Source organism: Amblyomma maculatum, chromosome 1, assembly GCF_055883805.1.
Source record: "Amblyomma maculatum isolate TAMU_Amacu chromosome 1, ASM5588380v1, whole genome shotgun sequence".
NCBI lineage: Eukaryota > Metazoa > Arthropoda > Arachnida > Ixodida > Ixodidae > Amblyomma > Amblyomma maculatum.
This window is the reverse complement of record NC_139344.1, coordinates 369,927,031-369,941,315: the sequence shown is the minus strand read 5'-3', so window position 1 is coordinate 369,941,315 and position 14,285 is coordinate 369,927,031. Positions and strand designations below refer to the sequence as shown.

The 14,285-nt window shown below is 47.2% G+C and overlaps 1 protein-coding gene across 4 annotated transcripts in view; it reads right to left on the bottom strand.

The window, feature by feature from the left end:
* Positions 1-404: 404 nt before the first annotated feature.
* Positions 405-14,285, bottom strand: part of gukh (NHS actin remodeling regulator GUK-holder) — a 390,412-nt gene continuing 376,531 nt past the window's right edge. For all 4 annotated transcript variants that reach the window (XM_084591775.1, XM_084591774.1, XM_084591777.1 and 1 more), the window contains exons 3-6: positions 12,158-12,340; positions 11,120-11,895; positions 6,056-9,754; positions 405-3,697 (exon numbers count right to left, since the gene is read on the bottom strand). In XM_084591775.1, coding sequence (XP_084447901.1) covers positions 3,076-3,697; positions 6,056-9,754; positions 11,120-11,895; positions 12,158-12,340 — 5,280 coding nt within the window. In that variant the 3' untranslated portion in view covers positions 405-3,075. The remainder of the gene's footprint in view (positions 3,698-6,055; positions 9,755-11,119; positions 11,896-12,157; positions 12,341-14,285) is intronic.

Sequence of the window (14,285 nt, the reverse complement as noted above, 5' to 3'; positions counted from 1 at the left end):
CACCCAAGAAGAGTGAAACCCTGAATGCGTAATAAAAATAAGTTTGTCCTGTACACTTCTTCGGGCTTTCAGCAGCCTCTGCCACAGGTTCAATCCTGCGAGCACATCTGTTTCCCAACCCCCTTCCCTATTCCCACTAAATGGGTCCACTATAAGACCATCACTCCCAAAGAACCTGTAAAATTTGCAACAAGGATAGAAAGTTGATCCTGCTCAACATTCATTCAAACACTAGTTCGCTACCCCCGAAGCAAAAGATGTTCCTAAGGCACGCTGGGCAAAAATTTGGAGAAAGAGTGTCCAGACTTTCAGCAACAAGTATGTCAGGTTAAGGTTAGAGGCAAGACTAGAAAATGCACAGGGCTCCCTACACCACAGAGCATGTGCAGATGTTTTACCTGGTGACCATGCTTGCAGTTGAGGTGGCGCTACTATCTACAAAAGGTCATCGAGACATTATGCACCAACAAGCTTCAGGTAAGTGATCCAGTTCCAATTCACCTGTTTGAACTTTTTTTTTGAAAAATGTGAACAGTAAACAGGTTAGTCGTCAGCCATTTAGAGTTAGATTTGCACACTTTCCCTCCATAAATGCTCGCCAACCAAACTTGCTGACGTGGGTTACCCTTGCTCTTTGAATATAGGCCATACCAGAACCGAAGTCATCCACACACGGTCCGCAATCTATAAATAAACTGCGTGGCAAGGTCACCAAGGTTACACCTGCGTCAAGTTTCACAGTATAAAACTCCCGGACAAATGACTGCTATAGAGAATGGCGGTGGCTGGAATGCCACCCGTGGTGCAAACGGTGCAGAAGGAGAGGAAAAGCTAAGCAGTGGCTTCCAGTCAGGCATTCGCGAGCAAAGGTCTGCTGGAATTTTTTTTTTTTGACCCAGCTAGCTTTCTTCATCTTCATCCTCGCAGTGAGACACGCACACCACATCTGTGCATGAAGGCTAAGTGATGATTCCAATCACACTCCACACGTACATGACTATGTGCTGTGAACCTGCTTGAAATGAGACAACAGTGTCCGCCGCGCAACCAGTCGCGGGGTAGAGGGAAAAAGCAATGAAGTCACGCTGTCACACCTAGTTTCCAGTACTAGGTTCAGTGTGACACTGAGGTGCAATGCCATACATGGCACGTCGAAGAAGAAAGCTGCAGAAAAGCCTAACGCTAACCAAAAGTTTCGAGGATGGTTAGAGTGCAAACAATTATGAAGTAAGGCAGCAAAAACATAAGTAAACGTGCTTTGCTTAGACCCATTACGATCCTATATTTGAAAAAGAAGCAACCTTGCGATAAGCCAGCATTAGGATAAGCCCACGTCTTGTGTGCTAAGCATTATTTACCGGGTGTGCAGGCAAAGAAGGTCGCTCGCTAAGACGGTGTGGGTAGTGTAAAAAGACAACTGGCAAGCAGCTTCAACCCGGACCCAGCTTTGGTACTGCAACAAAGGAACCAAGAACACATCCATCTGCATCCCAGATATTTCCCCTGAAAATGGGCGAAGATAATAAACTCTATGATACCGAGCACCGAAATATGAAAGCACCTGCCATCAAAAGTTTATGGAACGCAGTACTTTATATCGGAGAGCACTTTTTCAATGCAGCTTGGAATGCATCCATAGTGCCTAATTCCGGGTGTGTGAACTATTATACCAATAAATCAAATTACTGAAATTTCATCAAAGCAATGCACTCTGAATCAAAGTATTAAAACTTCTTCGTCAAAGCTGCATACAATAAACTTAAGGTGACAGGTATACGTACAACTCTGGAACACAGCTTTATGTACATAAAGATTGATTCAGTACGAGAAAAAAAAAAAAAAAGTCGCAAGCCAAACCGTTGTACTTAAGGACCTTAAAAAACAAAAATATTCATGACATGTAAAGATCAGCTCTCGTAACAGGTCAGTTCCCTTCCATCTGTACTAAAACCATGACGCTTACAAAAAGATTTCATTGGCAGCCTCTCTCACATAAATGAAACACCCAACCCAGCCACACTAATTAAACATAGTTAAGGTAACACTCAGGAGAGGCTTGTCTTCAGCCAGCACTGGAAATTAATTCATTGAAACATTGCACGTTCACTTCCTTTTTCTCAACACCAATGAGTTGTTGAAATTTGCATGACTATTTAGCAACAGGCAATGCCACCGGACAAAATAACCTGTTTTTAAAACTTGCCTGTTCTGTCACACAACTAGCAGCAAGAACTGAATAATAAGCTGAAATGTTCATATAATGGCCCATGGAGTGCCACTTAAAGGACAAGGTCACTCTGCACCCATTCGCTGTTGTTCCACCATAATAATACTTCGTATACTTGACTGAATGCACCTTAATACAGAGGAAGTTACAATCACCGGAAGTGCCTGCAAGCTAAAAAATGACTAACTCCGAACAATGCAAATGATCATTCATCTACATGCAGAACTTATGTCTTGACATGTGCATACATACCTGGAACCAAGACAATAAATGGCAATCAATGCATCTCTATTTCTGCAGTCTTGTCTGTAAGCAGTTCGTGTCTATAACTAAAATGTACTCTTCTAATACTAGAGTGATCGACCCAGACTTCTGCTTACTTCATACTCGAAGACAAGGTTGACAGGGCCTTGTGAAAAAAAAAAAAAAGTTAAAATATCCCATCTGAAACAAAGGCTCATCTTATTTGTAATGACGTAGCCTTTGGCTGCGCGGATGATAAATATGAAAACTTGGAGAGCTACACAGTAGGTAAACACACATGCCTGCCTGGAAAGGTTGCAGGAATGCCAAAACCAGAAACACAGCTGAGGGACAGCAGACAAACTAAAATTTCTCAAGACAAACGATGCACCCTGTGATCACCATTCTTCCAGAGTGCAGTCCTAGACATATTTTTTCATCTCTCTTTTCTCGTAGCGGCCTTCTACAAATCACAACCTCAGTAGTAACACCCACCAGCAGCAGGCTGCCTGGTTCCAAATTTAAGAGAAGACGCACTTGAGAACATAATGCACCTTAAAAGCACCGGTATGTGTTCCTCAGCATCATTTTGCTCACACCGGCACTCATACCCAAGTGCTCGAAGGTGGGGAATGCGTTTGAACACTTCCAGGGGTGACACCGGCGTCCTCGTTGGCCTTGCCACTCGTTGTGGTAGCCCTGTTTCCTTCACCCCCTTCCTCTTGGCAGTCTTCCAAGATGGGTGGGTACATAAGGTCGTAGCGATGCTGAAGCGATGACCGCGACCGCCCACCCCGCTTCAAAGGCACTGTCGACGTCCACGCCGCCTGGCTGCCACCACTACTCGGACTTTCCACAGGGCTCGGAGTGTTCACCGGTGATGTTGGGAGTGAGTGGACAGTGTTTTCGCCAGCTGCCCTTCGACCACCAGAGCCCGGCCTGAGGAGTTCGACAGCCGACTTCTTGGCAGCATTGTTTTGGCCACTAGAGGTCTTGGTTTGAAGAAGGAGCTTCTTGAAGTCAAGAAGACTGGTGGGCTTGGCTGGGCCCAGGCGGTCGTTGGCGAGCGAGCGCCGCTCGAGCGGGCTGCAGACCCGGGCGGCGGCCAGATCGCCGGACCAGCTGCGCCGGTCCCGGGCCCCACGTGGGCTCAGAAAGCCAGTCTCGGCGAGGCCACCCCGGCTTGGCGTGCCCGGACGGCTTGTCACAACCAGGGGAGAACTTGACCTGTGGTTATGATAGCCACAGATTGTAACTGTTGCAGAGAATCGTGTAGAATTGTCTAGCTCTGCTTTCTAATTGTGCCATTTTCGTTTCAGACTACAGTTGTGAATAGAAAATAGTGATCTGAGTAAAAATATTATTTCTCTTCCGGTAAGAAAAAAAGGAGCAGACTAAAGGGCACTAGCACCCGAAGGGCAAATGAAGAGCATGAAGCTCTCGGAAACAGCATGCAATGTTCTTTGTGCTACCATTTCAAAATTAATGGTGACATAATTCGCAAATAAAGCTAGGGTGGAATTCAGACTGCTTTGCAGTGCACAGAAATGGGTTGGGGTAGCATACAATGTAACTTAAGTCAGTAGGACATTTCCAATGGGCAAAAGATTGCTTTAAGCATGACAACCAATGCAGTCGCACGTCGTAAGTTCAGTCTCTCACCATCTGGATTTCCACGAATTTTAGAGAAATAGTCTGCCTTCCCATTTAACAGGCACTGCCATTTACAGTTTCAAGTTTACAATATGTTCCATACTAATAGACAACAAGAAGGAACATTGAAGACAGCCCCCTAATGGCCCTTTTCTCAGTAACATACTGCGTGTACGCCAAGCCTCCATATCCGGCACGCTCACCAATTGCTCCAGGTGAAATTCGGAGAAGGATTCACTTTAGATGCTCTTCCAAGACTATCGTTTGCTCCATCAACGAGTGAGGGACAAAGAATTATGGCTTACACTTATGCTCTGCCTTAAGGGTATGACACGATAGCGTAGGCTACAAGCACACATACAAAGCCCCGTTTTAACCAAACCGCATGAACATGCCTGCAAGCGCCATGATGATTTTTCACTCCCATGGACGATGCCATATTCTCTGGTGAATGGGGCCTTTAACGCGTTGATAATAATGTGGACTGCTAGTATCTTCCAGGCTCTCAGAGACGCATGCACGAACATGGACCTGCCACCGAGAAGGCGCGATCGGGTTCATTAGCTTATTAAACAGAGCGCGTGCAATGTAGAAGCGATATCCAAGGTGTGTCCACAGTAGACTCGCGCCTGTATTCTCTGGTAGGGCAAAACAAGTACTAGTACTCTTAACAACTGTCCACTAAATGAACCTGCCCTATCATTGCAAAAGAGATGCCAGGGAGCTTAGGTGACTGCGTTTATTGAGCAGACGAGCTTGAAGTCTCGCTTGCTCTTCGCCAGGTAGTGCGTGCGTGACCCGAACGCTCCGTGTGTACTACCTTGGACATATGCTGCCAGGCGCCCCACCCAGCAGCTTGCGCATTGTGTGTCGCGCGTGATATGCCTGCGAAAGGACGCAGCGTGCGAGCGGCTATGTATATATACACCCATGCAACTACATTGTAAACAATTGTAGTGGTCGCTCGAGCGCAGGCATTTGTGGACAGTGCTCGGACACTTGCGCGTGAGCAACGCAAACTCATTGACCTTTTGTATTTTGTAAATAATGTACAAAGCTCGCTTTGTCCTTTCTTCCTATTGCTCCCCTCTGTACTTCCCCTCGCTATCCTCTTCCTATCCCCTTTTCTTTCCTGCTGGCCGCCGCTCAGATGCTTCAGATTTTTAGATAGCAGTTAGTTGCCGCGGCCGGCAACACTCTTTTCTTTCTTTTTGATTATTTAATAATAAACCACTACTACCACTACTGCCAGCTTACGTGACCTGACCAAGCAAGCATACATCTGCTGATGGGTGACAGAGGGGGTGCATGCACTATTGAAAAAAGGTCTGTTGTTACTTGAGTATTAATCCGCTGGCTATGCCAACATTTGTCTGCACCAACTTACAAACTTGTCAAAAAAAAATGGATTTAAATGCTTTCTGCCAGCTGATTCAAACTGACAATAACCTAGCCTAATGCTCCAGTTACAGTTATTGACCATTATCCGCATATAAAAATGCTTTGCTAGAAAAAGAGATTCCTCCAGACCCTCTCGCCAAAACACTGTTTTGCCTTTTCACTAGCTACATATCTGCGCAAACTAATATATTTCAAATTTTAACTTTTTTTCAACAGATAATCGCAGACTGGAACGCCCTACAGATTAACTCACAGTTTTCATCGCTTCCAAATTGAAGCGTGATATGTTCTATTGTGCTTGTGTTTTCGCTGTGTTATTAGTTTAATAATGTGTGACATTCTTTATCAATATATCGTTTTCAGACTGCATAGGATTGATTCTACTTGACCTTTCCTGCTTGGGATGCATAGTATTTCTGCAGTATTCTTTAAAAAAAGTATTAAAATCTTTTATTAAGGGGGTAAAAGTTACTTTTTGTTTGAACAGCAATGATGCCCCTTTAGGACGTGCACTAACTCCACTATCCTCACCTGGATGAAAGTGGTGACTGGGCCAAGTCAGCTTCAGTCTTAATGCCGTGCTTCTTCTTAGATGAATGGATGGCAGCAAAGAGGTCTTCGGTAGACATGGGCTTGCGTGGTGCCAGTTCGCGTGTGATTGACGTGCTGCTGCTGCTGTCTGGGGATTTCTCCGATCCGGAGCTGGACAGGCTGGTAGAAGAGAGCGCCGTGGGAGAGCCCTCCTTGCGCAGGTCCCGCAAGCTGTACGGAGCCTCCATCATGCCAGGCGCAGGCAGGTCGGCATGCGCAAGGCTGTGGTAGGAGTTTTGCGCGGCACTAGGAATGCACACTCCAGGCAAAAATTGCCTCTGGTTATCCGAAGTGGCCCTCGATCCGTGACAACCCGGCGCGGAACTGTTCGGCATTTGCCTAAAATTTTGTGCGTCATGGTTTGCCGGTGCGGGATTTTGAGGATAGTGTCCATATGCGGTCAGGGAAATGGGCTTTTGGAGAGGAGGCACGTGCTCTGCCCTGCTGTTATTGGGGGCCAAAAGACGGGTCGAGCTCAATGTGCTCCTTGGCACTGGTGACTGCCTGGAAGGGCTTACAGGATAACTCTGAGGCAAAGGCCCACTCTGCCTGTAAATATGATTCTCGCGAATGCCATTCTCAGCATGAGGAACGTAGTTTGGAATAGAATTCCTAGGATCAGAGCCTCTCGCAGTTCCCAACATGCCGATCTGCTGACCGAGAGGTCCTCTAACTAGGGACTGACCAGGCTGGTAAGGTGCTCTGGGTATGTAAGATGTGTACTGAGGCTTTGCCATGTTTCCATCCGGATGATCTTGCACTGCCTGGGTAGCATTAGTTCTCTCTGGAAACCTGTACAGATTCGCAGGATTCTGACGAGGCATGTCTACTGGTGTCAACCTCCCGTTTACCAGCTGCTCGTCACGGGGACTCTGTCCATAGCCTTGGGCTGGCACTTGTCTCGCCACAGCAGCGTATGCAGCGCTATTCTCGTGCTGGGGAGCCTGAGGTGGGTAACGTGTGACTGGTGTCGAGGTCCTCACACTGCTTCTAGACACCGGTGGCATCTGGCCAGGGTTCCACGAGGTCACCGGACTGGAAGCACCAGAGCTGCCATTCTGAAGGCGTGGAATGTCGGAGGGCGACGGATACTGGTGCACCGGAGTGGTCCTGCCACTGTGCTGAAGTCGCGGCACGGGAGCCTGAACAGCATGCGAAGGTTGTGTATGCTGCACCATGTTTGGGGACATGGTGGATGACTTTGGTGGAGATGGTGGCAGTCCCGACACCCACCTGGCCCCAACTGGTTCTCTCGGGGAAGGCTGCAGTGGGGTCCGTCTTCCCGGAGACGTGCACGAGGGCACACTGATGGGCGAAAAATGGTGGAGCGGGGTCACGCGGCCTGAAGAGTTGTGGTCAGAGATAGGGGTGCTTGCACCGGATGGCCTGTTAGAATAAGGAGTGGAAATGGATGCGGGACGCTGTACAGGGGTGGTCCTTCCAGATGACTGACTGGTCAAATAGCCCGACATTCCGGGCTGGGGTGTGCTCCTACCGGACATGCTGCTGCTGTGAAAATACCCTGATGCCGTCGACTGCGGTGTGCTTCTTCCGGAGGAAGGCTGCTGAGGCCTTGTGCTTGGTACAGCTGTGGTGTTTGTGGGACTGCTGAGTGTGAACATACCGTCCCTATACTGCAAGAGTGGCCTTTTGTCTGGAGACACGGGCCCAGATAAAGAGTAGCGTGTCCTCGGGATTGTACTGCTTGTGTAGGTCTCTACTTTGCCACTGGGATCCAGCCGAACGTAAGCACGCTGATTCAAACCAGATGCAGGAGGCATCGACGCAGGTAAAGTCATGCACTTCTCTACAAACCCAGTGTTACCCGAGGGTGCCTTCTGCGATGTGTAGCGAACAGTGTAGCCATCGCGATGCCTCCCTAATGAGTTGGAGCTGTAAATGACTTTGCCTTCCGAGTCTAGAGTCACTCTTGCACCTGCCCTGCTATATGGAGGTGTCTGCGCAAATACGCTATTAGTTTCGCTGATTGCACTTGGCTGTCTTGCAGATCCTTGCTCCAGAACACGACTGCTGTAGGTAAGAGGAGGCGGCGGTGGGGGCACGGCAGGAGGCGTTGTCTGAGGACTTGTCTGTGAGCTGTTGCTCTGAGGACTGGAAGGCTCAGGAGAGGATTGGGGCCTGTCCTGTGAATTGGAGCTTGGACTGCTCAAAGTGAGCTGCTTAGTGTTCTTATCACGACCTGCTGACTTGGCAGGGGATGGTGGGCTTGGCGTAGTCGGGGTCTTTGGAGGTGATGAGTTTTTGGACAAGTAAGAGAGGAACGGTGACCGTGTCTTGCTCATCAATGAGGATGGTCTGTTTAGATAGAACGGCATGCATGCAGAGGTGGGAGAGGGAATTCCCTGCTTGGATGAACAAGCATCCTGAGAATTTGTTGACGTTGCTGCCAAATGAGTCTGCTTCCTACCGTCAGGCACTCCAGCTGTTGAACTGCCATCCATCATTTGCGCTGTTCCTGAATCACAATTCTTAGCTACCTCTTGAACTGGCACGGGCAGCGAGCTTTGTTTTGTTTCGTTATTCCTTGGCGTGGCTTGCGCACTCACTTTCAGGTCCCTTTTTTCTAAATTATCAGGTAATGTTCCTTGCAGTTGGTCGCCCTCGGCGGATGAAAATGAACCAAGCACTGGCTGTGGCTGAGGGGTAACAGCTCCACTCGAATGGGAGACTATTCCGTTGAGGAATGACATGTTGCTTGCAGACTGTACACCGTACATGTTGAGCCTTGCTGCACGATCATCTGCATCTTTGTCCGCGTTAGTATGCTGCACTTCTGCTGTGTGTCCGGAGCATGAAGACGTTTTATTTGGCTCTTTTGCTGCCAAAGCACGGGGAGGGCTAGCTTCAGACAAAGGCGAGTTCTGTCTAGATCCCTGTTTCTCGGCTATCAGTTGGCAGCTGTCTTCGTCGCTTGGTTCAGGAGACACTGCACAGATGGAAGGGTACCTAAATGAGCTGATGGATGTCTTCCGCCTCAGCCGTTCCCCGACCTCGCAGTCCGATTCCGATACATCACCGCCAGATACCGGTGGAGAGCTCTCTTTCTGCGAAGGAATGGGTGACAGCGTTCGTGCGCTAGACACTCTAGGAGGTGGCAGTGGCGGTGCCCTCGATCGCTGCGTCAGAGTGCTTGCAACCGAGCAGTTGTCGGTTCCAGTGTCGTTTGCATTTTGCGAGAGGAAGCTGTTCAGACTTAGGTTTCCGATGGTGTCTATTGACGTTTGTGAACCCCTATCGCCAGAAGCAGCAAGGCCTCCATTCTGCTCACCGGGAAACTTTGCGAGGCCATGCTTGAGACCGCTGTCAGTGTGCATTGACGTGTAATAGCCGTCAGTGTCGACCGAGTACACGGAAGAATCTCCGTCATCAATAGGGTTTGTAAATGGATCGGAACCAACACTAATCTTGCGAGTTCCAGGTGAAGATGATGATTTGGAGTCAGAATGGCAGGCTTCAGGCGTTATGGTCCCCGATTGGCTTTCTTGGTCGGTTGATGTGGAGTTCAGGTTGGGGCGGGCAGTTAGTGGACCGGGCTGCTTCCAAGACGAAGCAATTGTAGTGGCTGTCAGGGCAACGGTGGCATCTGAGGTATAGCCTGCCGGTGTGCCATCATGAGATCTGCAAAATCGATTGCAAAAAATTGCTGCGTCAGAAATAATCAAAACAAAGATGCATGCAAAGCAAATTATACCAGTGCAACATGCTAGAAAAGGTATACAATAACTGCGCTGCAAGGTATGAAGCTTAAATCAACGATCGTCATTCACAACCTCTCAGCGCTCTGGGCTAAGAAGGTTCGTTTTAATTGTGTAAGCACTAATAGGGAAGGCAAGTGTAGCATAAGGCGGCAGAAAGTTAGGTGGACAGATGAGCTAATGAAGTTTGCGGGGATGAAATTGATGCAGCTGGCACAAGACAGGATTAATAGTATGAGGGATATAGGAGACGGCTTTACACTGGAGTGGGTGTAGTCAGGCTGGTGATGAGACGAATCAGTCATAAAACATGGAGGGCTGCTTTCTGTTTATCTGGTCACTACTAAACCACATCAGCATAATTGAAATGTTTTGGTAAGGCTGTTTATTGACAGGTAAGAAAAAAAAAGTTAATATGGCCCTCTTCCGTGTCTGGAGCTTCTCAACCATTGAGTAGTGAATGTTTATTCACTGAATAAAATATCAAGCTTCATGTATGATAGCAGTGACAATGAACTACAAGCAACCATCTACGATTCATTTAGGATAAACAATTTATAAAATTAGGATAAAAAAATTATCTAATTTTTTATCCTAAATAAATCCTTAGCAGTGACAGTGTCTATGCAAATGCATGCTTTCCGTAGAAGTAATACAGGGATGTAATGCACTAAGCGGAGGTGCTTGTAACAAACTGCATTGCTTCAGCACCCCCTTCCTGGATGCAGCATGACCAACCATAATTCTCGTGACTGCTTACTAGTGGCATAGCCAGAAATAAATTGAGGGGCTTTATGAGTCACAGGTGGAAAAATATGGGCGAAAAAGGCCGAAAGGTGTGTGTGAGGAGGGGGAGGTGCAGAGCGCAGAAAATTTCGAGGGGTGTTCCGACACCAAAATACCGCCCTTGGCTACGCCTCTGCTGCATATTATTCGTCACTGGTTATTCTATCTATCATGTACAGAAGGTCCCGACAGGGTCCCAGAGAACTCCTCCTATGGGCAATTTTTACGGCATTTTAAAGCAATAAAATAAAATCTGAAACTTGGCAAGAAAAAGATAGGCCACTTAGCAATTGCCACATGGATGATTAATTACCGTGACTGCTCATTGTCAGTGTAGCAATTGTAAGTAAGCTGCAATGTACTACAATTGATCATTACTTCAGGAACCAATTCAGCGTGGAACCCACAAGCAGAGGAATAAGCAGCTGCGAAAAAATGCCTCCTCTCATTATCCTGAACAGTACTACTTGTAACTTTGCAGCCTGCAATGTATTAGACCTACCTTCCGTCAGTGCTGTGGTGCGTGTTGTCCGAGAAGAGCGAGTCTCTGCCCAGCGAGCTCTCCGAGTGGCTGTGTGGGATCATGTCGGGCGACGGCCCTGACGATTGCTGCTGGTCTGAGTCCACAGATGCTCGCGTGCTGCTGCTGGCACTCCAGTTTCCGCTCGACGACTGGCCATCTTCAACCCCCTTGACCGCTGTCCGTGCCGACGTCTCCCGCATCTTCACCGCCACTGTCATGGCGCCAGAGTTGGTTGAGATCGGCAGCAGCGAAGAACGCTTCTTCTTTTCACTCCCGCCAGTGGACGTGCCGCTCTCCGCGGCCCTGCTCGCCTCGTTTTTTGCTGCCCCGCTGTGGGTTCCGCTGTCCGCTTCCTTGTTCTTGCTCGACTTTTTGAGGAACTTCCAGTCACGGCCGAGCCTGCTGAAGTTCATAGCTTCGTAGAAGGACAACCTCTTCTCCGGTTTGGTAGCGACGTTCGTCTCGGTCGTGGTGGAGGAAGAGGATGACAGTTCACCTGAAGATGGGCTCTCTTCGGTGCGACGCTTGCTAATGCCGCCGCCGCTGCTCCGCACACCAGATTTGGTGGTGGTTGCTGGCGCTTGCAGCAGAAGGTCGTCGTCTGTCTGGCACGAGCTGTGGATCAGCGCTTCGGTCTTGACCAGGGTACCCGACTTCTTGCGACTTGTGAGAGCCTCCGCAATCTCCTTGGAGTTCCCGTCCGAGATTGTGTTTCTTCTTTTGTGGTGCTTTTTGCGTTTAATCAGGAAGTCAACCTGCAACAAGGGAGACTCATTTCACACTTTCGTTGACAAAAGATAAAATTTCCTGCCACTGAGAAAGCTGTAGAAAGCACTAGAAGCCTGCAGAACGAAAGCTGTTTGAGCAATTCACAGATAACATTGGTACCACAAGTGTGTTACTGAAAATACACACGAGATATATTTATGAGCTAGAAATATTACAAAAGGTTTCGATATCTCTCATCTAGTGCATTCTTCAAATGTTCCGTGCACGTAAGCAAGCATTGATACTCACGTGTATGAAAGACCTCCGTGTTGAAGACAAGCGATTGAAGCTGCTCTCCGATGTGTCGATGGGAACCACAACGGCCGGGTACTCCAAGGACAAAGCATGCATCTTCTCCTCAGGCGACGGCAGTATCAACAGCTCCTCCCCTCCACTGTCACGTGCATCTTGGCCGGTAACCAAGCTTGCAGGCTACAAGGAAAGACACATCAGGTGTGTTCCTCGGTTCTCTTAATTGCAAAGATGTAATGAACCAATACAAGAAAATAAACAAAAAATGTTTGCCGAATGATGTTGTTCAGAACTGGTGACAGCAATAACCTAATGTGAGGAATGCTGACGGCAGTTGGTTCCTTCTAAACAAAAAACAAAGAATAAATTGCAAACCTTGGGATGAGCATGGTCTTCGATAGATTTTGACGCTAACTAAGAAAATTATTTTGATAGCTACTGGAACTGAACACAATGCTCCACATGAAGAAACAGTTTCACAAAGCCCCCAATCACCTTAGTTATGTCTTCGCAAGGCTGGCCATTATAAAACATTTTGAACATGCCACATGCAAACTAATAGGCATGCTGACATTTATGGCCAAAGAGTATTAATGTGCGCTCCGAGCCAGAGCTGCTAATATTGCCGAGCTTCAAACTCAACACCATCTGAGCGACTAAATATCAATCACTAACCACTTATAAGTAAAAATCTTTTTTACCAACACAGAGCTGAATCTTGCTCAAAAACTTTAACATCAAGAAATAACAACATGACAGGGTTGTATTTACACTTTCTGGTTTCCCTACGAATAAGCATAATTGTGTGCAAGCACTGGATTCAAACCTTTAGATCTAGTGACATTGATAAAAATTGATGTTGATAAGAAAACTTATGCTACGTTGTGGCGAGACACAAAGCAATGCCATCGCAACGGTTAAACTGCTCTAAAAATGGTTGCCAAGTAAAAGATTATATTTATCATGCACGTTCGATGCAAAAAGCGACATGGTTTCTCACACAGCATGGCACGATAAACACTGTGCTTGTAACATTATTTGTCATGTTGTTAAGACATATGTGTAAAAATATATCAGACAGGGATCCTCATTCTTTAAGTTTCAAGGCATCAGTAATAAAGCAACGTAATGCAACAAATCAGAGAGTTGAAAACTGCTGCCCTTGCATGACACTTGAGCAATATAACTATAGGTAAACAGTTTTTGTTTAAACACTATAATAGAATCTTTCTCGGTCTAGGAAGAGAGAGGGGCAGAAATTATTGGGGAACCACAGCAATTAAACTGCAGCTGTGAGTTACTGCTGCAGGCATCTGAATATTACTGTCTCAGTTGTTCTCTCTCAGCAAGATTTCTATCATGAACAAACTCTTGCAATGCAACGGATAACAAAACAGCACAGCATACTCACAACATTTTGCTGACTTTGCAAATGAATACTGTGCTCCCCTGAGCACATGCCGCAGCTAGAAAACACTGGCAGGACTACGCATATTGCACCTGGCTTGCCTAACAAACTAGCGTCCCTATCAGCTCAGCCAACCCCTCGCCCGACAAGTGGAGCTCTCCGGGGACTGATAGGAAAGCTCAAATTCCGTTGCCTCGCATGGATGATAAGATGACTCGTACTCAAGCAGGACGACTCAAGCCAGTTTGTAAAAACATCAAACCATCAAATAGAAGGCAAAAAATATCTAGACAAATGAGCACAGTCGGAAAAAAACGCAAGAAGTTGCTTGCCTGGGAAGAAGTGAGCAATAACGGCCCAAGTGTAACACGGAACTTTTAACTGCTAGCGTGATGGCATAGCAAAAGTTCTGGCAGGGCTTCTGGGGCTCTGTCTTCCTTTTCATTGCTAGCTTCTACAGATAAGGAAAAGGAATTAAACTATGTCTTCTGGTGTTAATTTTTCCATCTGGTTTTTCCTTGATAAGATCTGTCATGTCTTTTATATCTATGCATCTCAATGCCATGGAAGAGAAACCGTCAATAGTAAAAAGCTGTAAACAAGAAGAAAAGAAAGAAACTCAGCTTTAGGTGCATTTACCGAGTGGATAATTGCAGATACTGAGCACGTCACGATTTACAGCATGCCATGAGATTTGAAGGCTGGATTTTGGAAGAC